Source organism: Phalacrocorax aristotelis, chromosome 5, assembly GCF_949628215.1.
Source record: "Phalacrocorax aristotelis chromosome 5, bGulAri2.1, whole genome shotgun sequence".
Classification (NCBI taxonomy): domain Eukaryota; kingdom Metazoa; phylum Chordata; class Aves; order Suliformes; family Phalacrocoracidae; genus Phalacrocorax; species Phalacrocorax aristotelis.
Window position 1 is genome coordinate 18,983,186 of NC_134280.1, and position 15,945 is coordinate 18,999,130.

The 15,945-nt window shown below is 41.7% G+C and overlaps 1 protein-coding gene across 1 annotated transcript in view; it reads left to right on the forward strand.

The window, feature by feature from the left end:
• LOC142057380 (unconventional myosin-X-like) overlaps positions 1-15,561 on the forward strand; it is a 93,768-nt gene extending 78,207 nt beyond the window's left edge. The window contains exons 32-41 of the mRNA XM_075093277.1: positions 1,297-1,491; positions 2,712-2,869; positions 4,097-4,220; positions 6,134-6,431; positions 7,637-7,844; positions 8,647-8,783; positions 9,661-9,784; positions 11,260-11,709; positions 12,514-12,705; positions 13,291-15,561. Of these exons, the coding sequence (XP_074949378.1) occupies positions 1,297-1,491; positions 2,712-2,869; positions 4,097-4,220; positions 6,134-6,431; positions 7,637-7,844; positions 8,647-8,783; positions 9,661-9,784; positions 11,260-11,709; positions 12,514-12,705; positions 13,291-13,404 (2,000 nt within the window). The 3' untranslated portion in view covers positions 13,405-15,561. The remainder of the gene's footprint in view (positions 1-1,296; positions 1,492-2,711; positions 2,870-4,096; positions 4,221-6,133; positions 6,432-7,636; positions 7,845-8,646; positions 8,784-9,660; positions 9,785-11,259; positions 11,710-12,513; positions 12,706-13,290) is intronic.
• Positions 15,562-15,945: the final 384 nt, after the last annotated feature.

Here is a 15,945-nt window from a genome sequence, read left to right on the forward strand (position 1 = left end):
CTAACCTGATTCTGGTAGACATAATGAGGTGAGAATAATTTTCTGAGGATGAGCAAAAGATTTAAGTTATGTCTCTAGTTAGAGCTTAGTTGAAGATGGCGGAGCTGATGCATGAGTAGTGATCACAGACATATTACAAAATATTCCCCCATTTGTCTCAAATACTTCTACATTTCCTTTGTACTTTCAGCTCATCACATGGTCTTAAATGCATGAAGACACTCCTGATCCAATCTGTGGAAAGCAAGTACATAAGCAAATTGCCGTACATCTTCCAGAATGTATCTATGAGGGAATAAAGGTCCGAGAGTGGTCATGGCAAGGCAGGAGGACAGGAAGAAAAGGGTCACCAAAAAGTGCTATAAGCCTTCCATCCTAGTCTTAAACATTTCAAGGAGATTGAGTGATAGATAACAGATTATTAGACAACAGTCTGAGTACCTTAAATTCAAAATACTTAATTGCAAGGCCACAGTTCCTTTTATCTCATATTGTTCATTAGTTAAAGAAAAAAAGGAACACCTCTTTGCAAAGTCAATGTATACTCTGTACTTCACAGTAAGAAACCTGTGTGACAGTGGTGTAGCCACGAAAGCATATATTCGGGAAGGTCTGTCCCTTTTCTTTATGTGGAACCTGTGGGCTCAGTCCCACATTCTTTGAACTTTTTGCCTTGTGGGTGGACATTGCTTTTTACAGCTCTGAATCGAAAATTGTCTTTTTGACAGTTTTAGCAATGCATATTGTAATTTTTTTTTTATAGTATTGAAAATTTTTTTCTTTTTCTTTATTTTTCTTATTCTGTGAGGAATCTAAAATGAGAGAGAAATTATTTTTCCTGACTGTGGGAGGAAGAGATGCATGTAATGCTTACAGATCTTTCTGCTGGAAGACATGTATCACCAAACCTCTTCAATCGAGGTTTGGATAGGCTTTTGGCATCTCTGTGGAAGAACGAATTGTAGGTGATTTATTCAGATGTTTGTGACTTGTGAGGGAAGCATCCTGAATAGACGAATTGCCCTCATGGTGATGGCAAACTAAACCACAGATCATTGATAAAAATATACGTAGGGCTGAAGGATGGAACAGCTCTGTGGAAAATTTTGGGCTAATTTCTTACAGTGACTGTGCAAGATATTGCTGTAGCCAGTAAAGCAGAGCAGGGAGGTCCCAGCATGAGCCTTTTGCAGAGAGATGGAGTTCTGATCCCAGAGCTAGAGAGCCACCAGGCAAGAGACAAGTTTGCTGTGGTGGTGAAAGACAACCATTGACATGTTTGTGTTCCTGTGCTAGGCTGGCTTCATAAAGAGGTTCAGAGCAGCAACAAGATGTCCTCTCTGAAGATGAAGAAACGCTGGTTTGTTCTGACAAACACTGCCCTCGATTACTACAAGTCATCTGAGCGCACAGCTGCCAAGCTTGGCACGCTTGTGCTCAACAGCCTCTGCTCCGTAGTGCAGCCCGATGAGAGGGTCTTCAAAGACACAGGTAAGAGGGAAGAAGCAGTAATGAGCAGACTTTCCATGTGTCAAGTTGCTTGAAGAGGGGATGGTGCAGGAATGTAATGGTGTGTCATGTTGAGAAGGTAGCCTTGATGTTATCTGAGGCTCTGTGTGTGTCTTGCTGCAGACATCTTTCCCCACAAAACGTGTAAGAGACTTGCGAAGGCCCAGAGAGTAGTGTGCAAGTGACAGTCAGTCCCTCACACCTGACAGAAATACACAGTGCTGATGTTTTTTCACTGAGTAGTGTCACTGTTTATCTAAGTGTTTCCCAATTAGGGAAAGGGGTATGAGTTCTTACAGTTGACTGTAATTATCAGTACATCTTCGTAAATAACTGCCACTTTGTACCATGACCCACATTTGTCTCTGGGTCAATGTTACTCTCTTAAATAACAGCAATGGCATAACTATAACTCTTTTTTGTAGCATCACTCAACTTGTTAGAAACAAAGATGACAAGGGCCTATGTTTGCTTTCTGTGCAGCATGACACGGTTCTGGGAAGGCAGGATCTGGCATGATCCTCCATTGCTTGCCTTATGAGTTGGGGAGGGAACCTGGGTTATGAGGCAAAGGGTGAATCCCCCAGACAAAGAAGGTGAACCTTAGAACAAGACTTGAAATACTGGGCATTTGAATAGTGGCATTACTTGGGATATTTTTAAAAAGGGCTGGAAGCATTTAGTAAAGTGAGATGAGAGGAAATTTATTCTATTCACTCCACATTTTTGATCTCACAGGATGTCTAGGGCTGCCTTTAGTAGAGTGAACTGTCATCGCCCTGACCTGCTCTCTCAGTTTATGTGAAACACATTATTTTTAAAAGTTGTGAGAATTGATTTGGGAATCTGACCAGGTGCTGTGTTTAGAGTGGTCATTTTCTGAGTGATTAATAGCACAGTGTAGCCCAAACCCTGTCTGTGGAAGTGAGCTGCCTGGTCAGTAGGGAAGCATTCATGTTACACTGCAAGATTCTTGCATCTTGGAAAGCTGTCTTTGTACCAAAACCTGGACTGGGTCCTTCCTGCTGATAAATGTATTTTGATAAATATGATACGTTAATGTCTACCTCATCAGTTTTAACCAGGCACATCATATGTTGCTATCAAAGCAGCAAGGGTTTTCCTCAGCCATGTGCTACAGGCAAAAGGAGAAGATGACATGGAAGCAAGTTTCACCTTCCAGCTTCTTTGTTCCTCCACAGGCTATTGGAACATAATTGTCCATGGGCGAAAGCACTCCTACAGACTGTACACGAAGCTGTTGAATGAAGCTATGCGCTGGGCCTCTGCCATTCAAGGTGTCATTGACAGCAAAGTTCCCATAGAAACACCTACGCAGCAACTCATTCGTGACATCAGGGTAGGTAGCATGTTACTAATTCCTAAGTGAGTTGGGAGCAGTCACATCACCCTTACCCAGTCATTGCTGCGAATGTGGCAAGAAACAGGGTTGCTGTCTTTGGGGGGGCGGGGGAAAAGGGAAAAAAAGAATAAACCCAAATGACTGTGCAACTAAATAATCAAATCTTACGTGAATTTTATTTTGAATTAGCGTGCTAACAAATCTGCATAAGTCTAGGCTACAACTGTGAGCAATTACAAATCACAGGCAGGATTACACCATCAAGAATTTGCAAATCCCTGCTTCATCCTTTCCTCTCCTAAGCATCCTCTGGACGCAAATATAAAAATTGCTATTCCTACCAGCCATGTGACTTTGCTCTACCCTGAATTCCTTTTCATACCTTAGGCTTGTGTGGTTTAATAGCAGCGTAAAGGGGGAAAGAAAATGTCCTTCAAAATAGGAGAAATTGTGCTGCTGTGGCAGGAGTAATTTTTGAAAAGGCTTCTTTCCAGAAACTGTGGCAAATTAAACATAGAATCATATTAGAAGATACACCAAAGCATGTTTGAGAAGAAATGTGTATGTAAACATTGTGATGAGCTCTAAACTAGGTGCAATCAGATAGTAACTATTCAGGGAGAAAGAGCTGGGAGTGACTGTGGAGAATCTTGGAAAACTTCAGCTCAGGGTTCAAGGACAAATGGAACATTAAATGTTGGGAACATAGGACAAAATGTGGAAGGATGTGATGCCAGTGTGTATGATCGTGACAGGCCCAGATTTTGAACGCCATTTGGTTGTCCGTTCTGTAAACACATGTAGTACAACAAGACAAATTCAGCGAGGACAGGCTCATTATTACATACTAATCATGGTGGGTCTGTGGTCAGAAAGTCCATTAACCATCTACTGTTGAAAGTTTGAAGGATATACCAGGGAGGAATCATGCCGTACATGTCTGTTACATGTCTGCATTAGGTATCAGCCGCAAGCCACATTTGAAGTCAAAATCCTGTGCTTGGTGACCTTTGGTATGACACAGCATGTCTATTTTTATGTTTAAATTTCAGAAATAATGTACAGAGTAATTTTTACATGTGAATTATGCTTGGTCACTTACTCCCTCTACGGACCTCCAGAAACTTAGATAAAGGTGGTTGAGCTTGTACCTAAATATATAAGTACATCTGCAAAAACTTATCCCCATTTGAGGATAATTCTTTTTTCTTTCCCCCCACCCAGGAAAACAGCACGAATTTTGAAGTAGTGGAACAGACGTATAGGAGGAACCCCATCTTGCGATATACCCAGCACCCTTTGCATTCCCCATTGCTCCCACTACCATACGGAGATGTTAATGTCAACTGTAAGTGTTTTAGCTATGTGACAGAATCCTCTCACATTTTGAGGATCAGTGTGGAGCCTGAATGCCACAAAAGTGGTCTGTAAACTCTCTCTATGCAGGTAAAGTCTGTCTGGGGCAGTGGAGCCCACAGGGTTCAGAGAGAGGGAGTCTCTTTCTCTACCCAGAACGTATTCTGTGTCCGCTGCCTTGTATCTTAGGAACACTGATCTTAAAGTAAATGGGAGTAAATAGTTTATCATCCATCTGGGGGATGTGCAGCCTGTCATCCTTGAGCTGCAACTGGGTTGCAAATGGCTCCAGTGGAAATCCTACAACATGATTACATCATGCAACTGGCAGTGGGATGATATTCATACAGAAGCTGCTGTAAAACCAAACTAGATGAATCCTTTCTTCATATGCTTCAGGAACATGAAAGAGCTAGACTGTGTGATAGGCCACCAAAAAATCAAAGTGATTTGCTGATGATTCCAGCCTGGCATACAAAAACTGCAAACTGCTGAAGACCTGTAGAAGAATCTCTGACATGGAGTGACTGGGCCACAAAATCTTTTCAGAAATTAATTTCAATCTGGATATGCAAAGCAACGTATATGGGAAAAACAGTCTGCTGTAGAGGCAGTGATGGGTCTAAGTGGTCTAGTTCTGCTTAGGAAAGTGAACACAAATTTACATACCTTTATGAAAATGTCAACTCTTGTGCTGAGCACAGACCTAAAACAGCTAATGCAAGGTTTTGGAAGCTTAGAAAAGGAAAAATAAAGTCTTTGTGCAGCTGTATTGATGTATGTGCACCTGCATCTTGAGTACCGCATGCAGCTTGGCCTTCTGCATCTTAACAAAGATACAGGAGAAGTACAAATCTACCCAAAGATAATCAAAGGCATAGAAAGACTTCCCTACGATGAAGAGACTAAACAGAGCAAGACTCTTCGGCATCAAAAAGAAGTTTTTAGGACTTTTTTAGGTGATGGAAAAAATGAAAGGGGAGTAACTGCTCACTTTTTCTCACGATACAAGGATTAAATTAAGTGGCAGATTAAAAGCAGAGAAAAAATTAATTCTGAAATAGAGAAAAATTACAGAGCAAGTATTTACACTGTGGAACAGATTGCTACAGGGCTGTGTATTTGTATTGTACATTTAAAGTGTAGCCACTGGGGAAGCAGTGGCTGTATAGGAGATTCAGAAGGACCTACAGCCCCAGAGATGTGCAAAGGAGAATGCAAGTCTGCAGCAGTATGGTAGTATCGCATACTTCTGAGCAAGCCAAAGCAGGCAGTTAGGTGCTTAAAAGATGTAACCAGTCTTGGTGTAGGCGTTTTAATTCTAAATGATGGGTAAAAGCTGCACCTGTGGTACAGCCGTTTGCCAAAATTCTGTGGTGACTGGGGTCAAAGCTAACACAGGACAGAATTTTGGAAGTACGTAAGCCAGGCTTTGGTGTCTGCATTCAGGCACCTGAAGTCTTAACTGCATTGGTGACCCTCTGCTTTATACCTGCACTCAGGTGAGGAGACAGGTTACACAGAGATGACTTTCTGCCACCCCTTCACCTGTGTCTGCAGATGAGGTGCCAAAAGCTGTCTCTTGGCACCTCATCTGCAGGCAGTGAAGCCTGAACTAGATTTCAATGCTAGTTTCCCTTAAAAACATCACCCTGCTTTTCTGCAGAGTATACACAAAAATGGATTTGCAGTGGTGACAAGTTAGATGTTGGCAAATACTAATTAAAACTGCATTTGCACATTTAAAGGGAAAGCCTTAATGAATTTTTAGTATAAATTTAAGTTCAGGAGATGAGCTCAGGTTGCTGTTCTGTGACAGACTAGCACAGTTGGTAGTAGTGTTGCTGGGCTGGCAGAAAATGAGGGAGATGCTCACCTCTTGTCACCTTTGTGATTGTTCCCCAGTGCAACAAGAGAAGGGCTACAGCAGCTTGCAGGATGAAGCAGTGAAGATCTTTAACTCCCTTCAGGAAATCGAGACAGTGTCTGACCCCATACCCATTATCCAAGGCATTCTGCAGACCTGCCATGATTTAAAGCCCCTTCGTGATGAAGTGTACTGTCAGCTCATCAAACAAACCAATCACATGCCGCATCCCAACAGTACCGGGAATCTGCACCACTGGCAGCTGATGTCGTGTATGAGCTGCACTTTTCTGCCCAGTAGAGGGATCCTCCGCTATCTCAAGTTCCACCTTAGAAGGTACAAGTCCCTTTCATCTGCAGCCTGTTTCCTTTCTCTCTGCTTATTTTCCACTGCCTGTCATAGTTATCTGTCTCGCCCTCCTCCTGTGCAAGCGCCTTCCTGTGGTGCCACAGCCTCCTACCTTTGTGCACAATTCTTGCTACCAGTTGTTCTGTTGTATTCAGACTCCCCCCTCACCACCCATCTGTTGTGTCAAAAGGATGTGGGAAGTGAGGCTACCCAAAGGGAATACCATGAGACTGTGTTAAAGTGGATTTACAGCCCATCCTACTGCTTTTACTAATGTCCATATATTGAAATATGTACTACCTTGCAGCTGCCACAGTCAAAGTGTGTACTGTGGAGTAGTAGATACACTGTAAAGCCAATTTAAAATTTTCCAATATTTGTTTGCTTAACTAAGCACATAATGCTTAAAATTTGTATTTCTAATTTCTAATCTTTAACCTCCAGTTTTCATGAACTAAATCATTTACACCACTTCTCAGTTCATGTTCAGGATGTAATGCAGCTTTCCAAAGCAGCCTGCTTTGGGGCTGAGCTGTGGCCATGTAGTCTCACTCTATTCATTAATGATGAGAAAGATCAATAAAATCTATTTGATTCCTTCCAAGCTAGGAAAGAGTGAGGTGAAATTTGTGGCGATACACCAAATGGGTACATCCAGGGCCTGTTTCTGAGAGATGCTGAGAAATAATCCATGTTGCCATTTCATGTTTTTATCACCGGAGCTGCAAATCATACTTGAAATACTTGGAACTTACACTTTTTATACTTGGAACTGCTGGCCTTGGATGAAAGAGAACTGTGCACAAGCGTCTACTTTCTACCTTCTTGATTCTGACAAATACTGTAAAAGTGGCTCAAGCACAGCCAGCAAATTAAAAACCAATTAAGAATAAATGAAAAAATGTTTACATTTGATTTTGCAGTTTTTAATCTCAATTTTCTGAAACAAGATAGTCAATCCTGCTATATTCAGCTTATATCATAGGTTGCTGAGAAATGCCACCGCAGTTACTTTGGAATGACTAGTAAAAGCAGGTTGTATGGTTTAGGAAATAAGCAGGCTCAGTCTTCCTGTGGTTGCACTTGACATCACTATCTCTACTAAACTCTACATACAGTAGTCCAAGTTATATGGTAACGTGTGCTTTCTAGTTCACTGTGTAATGGGGTTTTTTGTTTCTCTTTACAATTAGGGTAAAAGACCTCTTTCCAGGCTCAGAAATAGACAGGTATGCACAATTCATAAGTGATTCCCTGAAGAGAACAAAGACGAGGGAGTTTGTGCCCTCCCAGGAGGAAATACAGGCTCTTCTCACCCGGGAAGAAATGACCACAACAGTGTACTGCCATGGCGGTGGCTCCTGCAAAATAACCATCAATTCCCACACAAGCGCTGGGGAGGTAATGCATTAGTAGCACTAACCAGATGTAAGCACACTTCTAAGTCTGGATATCGGGTCTGTTGAAGGGACTCCTTTTTCCCATTCATCTCCAATTTCTCATTTTTTTTTTAATTACAATTTTTTTTGCTGTATCCACAAAGTCCGTAGGGAAAGTTTAACTTATTATTCTGCAGGTTCAGAATTACAGAAGGCCTATGCCCAGGTTGTAGAATATCACTCAACAATTGTATGCAAAATCTAAACACTTTTGGTGCTCTGGCCATTGGAAAGGTAATAATTCTGGAGACTTGCTAAACACGGTTTTCTGGACAAGTTGAAATTCCAGTTCATAATGTAACCCTTCTGGAAGGGATATTCTACTAGTAACTTAATTGTTAGCACATCAGAAGCAAGATTCCAGGTTATAGAAGGCACGTCTATGAAAACACTAGTGCTAAACAGAGGTAGAAATAGTGGTAAAGAGTGGAATTGTTACTAGAAGAACTGAGAATATCATCGTGACATCTAAATCCATTATGTGCCTGCATCCTGTGCAAAGTTCTGATTCTGTCATCTCCAGAAAGGTAGTGGAGATTTAAAAAGTTCAGAGAAGAACAGCAAGGATGATCAAATATAAGTTACAGCTTCCTTGCAGGGAATGATCTTTTAGGGTTAGAATTCTTTAATCTGAAAACAAGATAACGAAGGGAGAAATGTGATGGAGATCTATGAAATGATGAGCATCCTGAAGAGCTATTGATTCTTCACTGTGAAGCTGTGTGTAATACCTACTCTGTCATCTGTGTCTCTCTGATTTGCAGGTGGTTGAAAAGCTGATCCGAGGTTTAGCAATGGAGGACAGCCGTAATATGTTTGCGCTTTTTGAACATAATCAGCAGGTGGACCGTGCTGTTGAGAGTCGGGTGATTGTGGCTGATATCTTGGCCAAGTTTGAGAGGTAGAAGAATGTTTCATCAAATCTTTAACTCAGAGTTGGATGTAACACTGGTTTAAGTGATAGCACAGTTAGGTAGTTTTATCCAAAGCGGAAGAGTGATTCAACCGTTCTGGCTTGAACCCCCCCTTTGGTAAGGTTCAAGTGCTCTTTCTCACTGTGTGGAAACCCATGCTCACATCTATTTCAGTGGCAAAGAAACATTCTTTATGAGGCTCGTCAGGACAAAATTGGTAGTGCCTGTGTCAAAGAGTAATGGTTTACTAGCAGAGTTCAGGGAAAAGTTTGCTGAAGTCTGATAATGATCTTGTCAATTTACATCATAGTAGCTATATCAGAAGAGAGATTGGGCAAAGATTTGGGCATAGAAATGCAGCTCTGATTTCCTACTGTGGACTGGGATTTTGTGGCCAGACATACAAAGAAAGCAATAAATTGCGAAAGAAGCTGGCAGTGCCATTGTCCATTCTGTATCTGTTCTAAAGACAAAAATAAAATTGTTCCAAATTGTGGCAAGGCTGTTGCTTTTCAGAGTCACAAGATTACATGGAAACAGTATTTTGTAAATGGCGAATACTTTGTGTCCTGCGACCAACTCTTGCTTTTATCTAGAACTGTTGATCTAATTTTTTGATCAAGTATTATCTGATAAGAACTTGGACTCCTTCTGAATCAAAATTTCCTGTGACTCAGAGGAAAAAATGGAAGTTACCAGAAAAGTCTGATACACTGAGATTGTCCTGGTAAATTAGGTAGTTCTGTGTGCTCTGTTTCAGAAATCCAGGAGTACCTTCATATTGTGAGTAGCACTGTGGACATCCCAGTACACTGGTGGTTCTGGTTACTGTCTGTTCCCCTCATTCTTTTTCCTATCGTACAGACTTGCTGGCTCTGAAGAAGAGGAGGAGGAAGGACAGTGGCAGCTGTACTTCAAGCTTTACTGCTTCTTGGATATTGAGAATGTTCCCAAAGATGGGGTGGAGTTTGCCTTCATGTTTGAGCAGGTAAGCTCGCTCTGGGAAAAGGTGGCAGAAGCACACAAGTATACAGAAAACTGGCTTACCTTTGTATTAGAAGTGGGAATGCTGTTTTGACCAGAAGAATATAGTGTGTTGGATTTTTGCCTGGAATAAGAGTGTTAGAACAAAAGTGAGAAAAACGAACGAAGGCTTCAAAAAACTGGAAGACCAATGATAATAAAATGATTTTTCAATTTATCTTTAAATTTAAAAGATATAGAAATTTGGATAACGATTCAAGAAGAATGACTAAAAGTAGCTGCTTGTAGAACATAGGTGTATAGGAAAATGGAAAATCTAGCTATCTGCGTATCAGCTGACAAGAACAGCACATCCGTGGGGTGTTACAGGAATCAACTGAAAAAAACTCTTATCTTTTGGGCAATTTCTTTTGATAAGCAGAGAAGCACTAGAAGAGTACTACAGAAAAAGGAAAAAAGAATGTAGTTGATAATATTTGTCTGCTAAGTAATCTTTTTTTAAGTCACTATACTCCGTAGCACAATGATGCTGCTTAGGCCAGAGATCACACTGATACAAAATAACCTTGCAATTAGGGATGCAAAACTGAACTGACTGGAGTACTCAGCTGTGTGAGTCGTCCCACCTTTCTTACCTCTAATGAACGCTTTGCCTCAGAAAATTACAGCTGTTGAAAATTAATTAATATGTGTTAAAGGGGGTCATTGTCATGAAGACTGAAATTCACAGTCAAATGAATGGCATGTACATGACACAGACAATGGTTCCCTAAGAGGGCTTTCTTGAAAGTAAGATTAAGTGTTGTTAACTACAGAATGTCTAGGAGAAAGTCAGGAATGAGACATCGTGGTACTCTATGGAAACTCAATTGTACCAAACTCCCTGCAGACAAGGCTTTCAGTTTACACAGGTTTCACTAGCAGAGAGTAGTAGAAGAAAAGTTAACAGTAGGAGAGTAGATGTTATCCAGACATTAGATGGATGTAGCAAAAAAAACTCCTAAATATATTTCACAGAAAAACAGGCAAAGGGAAGCAAGAAGATTGAGGGCGACATCAGGTGAAAGAGGAGGAGGTGGGAAGTGCTGGTGTGCAATGAGACTGAGGTTGAGAGTCTTGAGTTTATTACATCAGACTCTCTGGTGTTGAATATAATCTCCACACAGGAGCTATAACTGGTATAGCACAAAACAGATATCCTCGATTGTGGTCTCTCCCATCTGTTCCAGATGTACAAAGTCTTCATTGTAAGACTCTCACTACAGGATAGGGGTCCGTTGGAGATCCCTGTCCTGTCCAGGCTTGTAGAAACATCAACCAGTTTCAGACTTCAACTTCTGTATTATAATGTCTGCTCTGACCTCCTGAATTACGTCTTTCCTACTGGGATGGGCAGATGCCATAGGTACATGGACCCAGCTGTGAGTAAGTGTGCTTCTGCTTTCTAATGAGTTTGGGGGACTTTTTGTTCATTTGTAGGCTCATGAAAGCGTCATAGATGGTCATTTTCCTGCACCAGAGGACACCCTGCAGCGCCTAGCAGCTCTACGGCTGCAGTACCTTCATGGCGATTATTCTAAAATAAGTTGGACCCTGGATGGAATCTACCCAGTTAACAGACTAAAATCCAAAATACTGCACTCGACAAAGAGCAGCGGCACTACCAGTCACACTCTGGAGAGGAGACGGACCAGCTTCCTTGAAGGGACATTGAAACGTAGCTTCAAGACAGGCTCTGTAAAGAAGCAGAAGGTAGAAGAGGAGCAGATGATGGAGATGTGGGTAAAGGAAGAGCTTTCAGCTGCTCGGGCAAGCATAGCACAGAAATGGACCAAGCTGCAGGGACTCTCTCAGCATCAGGCCATGGTGAAATACATGTCCATTGTAAAGGAGTGGCCGGGTTATGGGTCAACCCTCTTTGATGTTGAGGTGAGTGGTGTATAAACTGATGTAACTGCTACCAAGAAGAAGCATCAGTCTGGAGAACAGCTAGAGCTGTGTGTATTTCATTGCTCAGCAACAGAAGGGAGTTTCAGGAACTGGCTGCATTTTGCCTTAGTGAGCAAAAAAGTAAGCCTGCAGTACCACATTCCCAAAGAGGTGTGATGGAGAGAGCACAGAGCAAGCAAGCTGGTACATCCTCATAAATGGAGGGAGACAGTGGATTCCCACTTCACTAGAAGAGCAATAGAATTTGGGAAATTATTCTGGGCTTAAGGTGGTGGCTAGTGAAAGAGAAATTAAAGCAAAGCTCTATTGTCCTTACCGGCCAAAAGTGCAATCCTGTTCTGCAGCAGTACAACAGAAGCTGCTCGGACTGGGTCACACAGACCACTGTCCTTGGCCTGCTGGAGTAGGAATCCACAGTTCCAGCTTTATCAGTTCCGTTGCTGCCTCAGTGGATTATCGTGGGAAGTTGCTTGCACTCACTATATTATCTGTAAAATAATAAGTGGAATATTGACTTTCTAAATCACTTTAAAATCTGATGAGAGCTGTTCGGTGTTACAATTATTTATTACTCAACTAGTATTTGACTCACAGCCGTGTCACTTCGAAATCTCTGCAGTAGGAGTGCCTACAAGATTCCTTCTGCAGACGTCGTACTTTTTGTATTGGGGTGAAGAGTTGAAATGTTCTGTAGGAGCCAGAAATGGAGGGCTTTGCCTTGTATCAAAGAGGATTTGATCCTCCACTGCATTTATGCAAAATTTCATGTTTCTCTCTCTGCAGTGCAAGGAGGGTGGATTTCCAAATGATCTCTGGCTTGGAGTCAGCACAGAGAACGTGTCTGTCTACAAACGAGGGGATCCTAAACCACTAGAGACTTTCCAGTATGAGCACATTGTTTTCTTCGGAGCACCACAGCCTAACACCTTCAAAATTACAGTGGATGAGAGAGAAATGTTCTTTGAAACATCCCAGGTACATGAAAGCACAAGACCTGTTGTATGTGCAGTTTTACTAGCACTTCAGTAAAGCTCTGATTTCCGTGGACTAGACAAGTTTATATGTGAGAACTCTTGCTGAATGGACTGGACAGCCAAGGAAAAAGATGAAGGGAGCTTAAGCCTATAGCACCATGGTGCCTTTTCTTGAGTATGTGGATAAACAGAAAAAAAAGATGCTGGTTAGAAAGTGAAGGAGGTTGAATGGTCTTCTTTGGCACTGGGATTTTCAAATTTTGGGTGCTTATGAGTGTGCTCAGTTCTTTCATTCCCTTCCAATATATGAATGGGGAGTTCACAAACTCATTAAAAAAAAAAGTTTAGTAGCATTAAAGTTGCTTTTCTCTGAGCTACAAGTTTTTTAAGTGTCGCTACAACAGAGCACAAACTTGTCAAGCACTTCTTTCTTTACTGTCATGCTCCCATGTAGTATTACATGCAAAATTTAGAGTGCCGTGACCTTGGGTAAGGAGAATCTTTTCCTGCAAAATGTCTGGTGTACCTCTCAGTGAAATTAGGTTTTTAATGTGCTTTATCCTCTGTTACTGTGTTCTCTCTCTAGGTGGGTGAGATAATAAAGATCATGAAAGCATACATCAACATGATTGTGAAGAAACGCTGCAGTGTCAAATCAGCCACCAGTGTGGACAGTCGTGCTAGCATCTGGACTAGGTGATATGAAAGAACTGCTATGAGAGAGAGGCAGTTGTTTAATGATTGGTGTTTGCAACTTGCCAGCACAAGTGTAGCAAAGAAGTTTTTTTAAGAACTCCACTTGACTGACTACTGTATTTAAAAACTGAAGTGACATCTACAGTACCATAAGATTTGCACCTCTGCCCAAAGACGTTAAACAGCAACAACTTTTGTAAAACATTAACAGCCCAAAACTTGTTTTTCCTCTTGCTTGTTTGATGAACAGTGTACCTTAAAGAAACGACGTCAGAAGCATCCTCCTTTTCCTGCCTGCCCTCTCTGCTGCTTTCACCATTACCTGTCATACTGGCAGAAAAATTCACAAGAATCATTTCTGCACTACAGGAGGCAAACTTAAGCTTCCTTATGAATTTCCCAACATTCAAACATCTGGGATCATGGGATTGCAGCATATTCTGCTAAAAGAATATTTGTTTTTTATTTATTTTGCAAGCAACTCTAAAATGTAAGTCACTGTAGGTTTTTTCTTCAGGGTATACTAATGATCTGATCTGATCTTAAAAGAAAATGCCTCTGTGTAACTGAAGCCAAGTGGTCCAACAAAGAGGTCAAACCCTACATGAGAGAGCGTTAAATGAACAAAACACCCAAGGTGATTCTTTACCTTCCAATAGACGTTCACAGGTACACAACTGTAAAAAGCAGCACTGTAAGTTAAAATTCTAAATACTCCAACAGAGAAGAAAATCCTTGGGACTAGCACCACAGAAGTAGATCGTCAGGTGCCATTCTGGGTACATACCAAGAGCACCTGTTGCCTTTCACCTGTACAGCCCAGGAGGTGAGATGGATTTCGTTGCTTTCCAGAAGAGCTGTTCTTCACAAACATCAGGTTTTAGATGGAGGCTAGGATGTTTTTATGGTGAGCAGCCTGCCTGCATTAACTTCCTTCTTTCTCTATATGGGATTTTAGAATGACTGGGATCTGTGAGCTTTAGTTTTAAGTGAACTGTTTCCTACCGAGTGAATAGGTGCCTAGATAAATGCTTATAGGCAAGATTTTCACTTCCTCCGTGGTACTGCAAGCAGATGCCAAACCCTTCATTCTCCAAATTCTAATTAGAACTGCTCCCATCGCTGAACCCCAAATCCCCTTCCAGTCTCCTCTAGGTCCCTAGTCATCAGCAAAATTTGAAAACGATGCTGTTTTGCCAAAACAACTGCTTCTTGGAGGTTTTTATAGCTACTTGCAATTTGAAGAAGCAGAATTCAGTCTCTTCATTTCAGAAATTTGATTTTATTGTTTAAAACAATATTCAGTATTAGTCACATCATGAACTGGTTGCATTAGCAATCAAGAAACCTGGTGGCTAGCCATTTTCTATGGCCCTTGTCTAGCCTTGGGATCCCAGAATGCAAGGGCCATTCAGTTTCTTTATGAAACTGAAGACCTGTATCTAATGTGGGCCTTGTTCCACATTTAAAGTCAGATGTCTCCATTTCTGAAGAAGTGAAAGCTAAGGCCTGTTAGCTATGAAATAGAAATTTAATGGAAGAGAAAACTAGGAGTCAGTATGCAACAGGTTCCCTTCTAATTCATCACAAAATTGTGCCATGTCACTACTGCTGTGTTGCAGAACACCGTAGTTTTGAGGGTGACAGTACAAGAAAAAACAGTGTACATAATCTGTGCTTTTCTCTCGCTTCCACTGCAGTGCAGCATGTGCAAACGCTCTGTCCACTTGCCGCACAACCAGCCTAAGAGGATAGCCAGTACTGTGTATCGTACGTTCACCTGGAGTTTTGCCTTAAATAGCTTTACTGAAGGATCCTACAAACATCCCCTTTTTGTCACAAAGCATAAAAAGATGAGCGGGTCACAAGTGAGCGAGAACAGGACTGCAGAGGCAGCCTGAGAAGTAATGCTTTGTATTGGTCCGTACACTGACTAGATCTCTATGTATGAGAGTAGCCCGATTATCCCTGTCCTAACTCTGCACTGTCTCTGTGTTCTGGCTCTTGGGTTGCTGCAGGCAGCTTGAACCCACTTGGGAATGTAACTCCCATTACTATTGGTTGTAATTTTGCTCATTTCTATTACAGAATTCCTTCTGCTGTCTTTTTTAATTTGTAACTGGCTTTACAAGATGAAAGTTTAATAAATTATTGGATTGCAGAGGCTGTATTCACTCACAGACATTGTGTGCTCATGTTAAGATGTTTACTCAGAGATGTAACACTCAGAACTTGTAAGTGAAAAGTAGGCATCGATGGCATGAGGAGGCAACAGCCCTTCCTCTCAGAAGCAAATTTTGCACTTGCGGTGAATTATAGGCAACAATTTGCTGCTACAAGGGGGAAGGTTTGTTGCCAGCTTCTGCTGCTCACTCTGGGGCCGGGTCACACCATCAGTCAGTGGGAGATGACCCATGCGAGGTCAAGGGACTGGTTCTGAGGCAGTTGCTGTGGTGAAAGCAGAGCAAGGAGTGACTCGCCACCGAAGTCCTAGTCTGCGGGACCAGCTCCATCCCTTCTCTTTGGCACCTCCAAAGTCACTAAT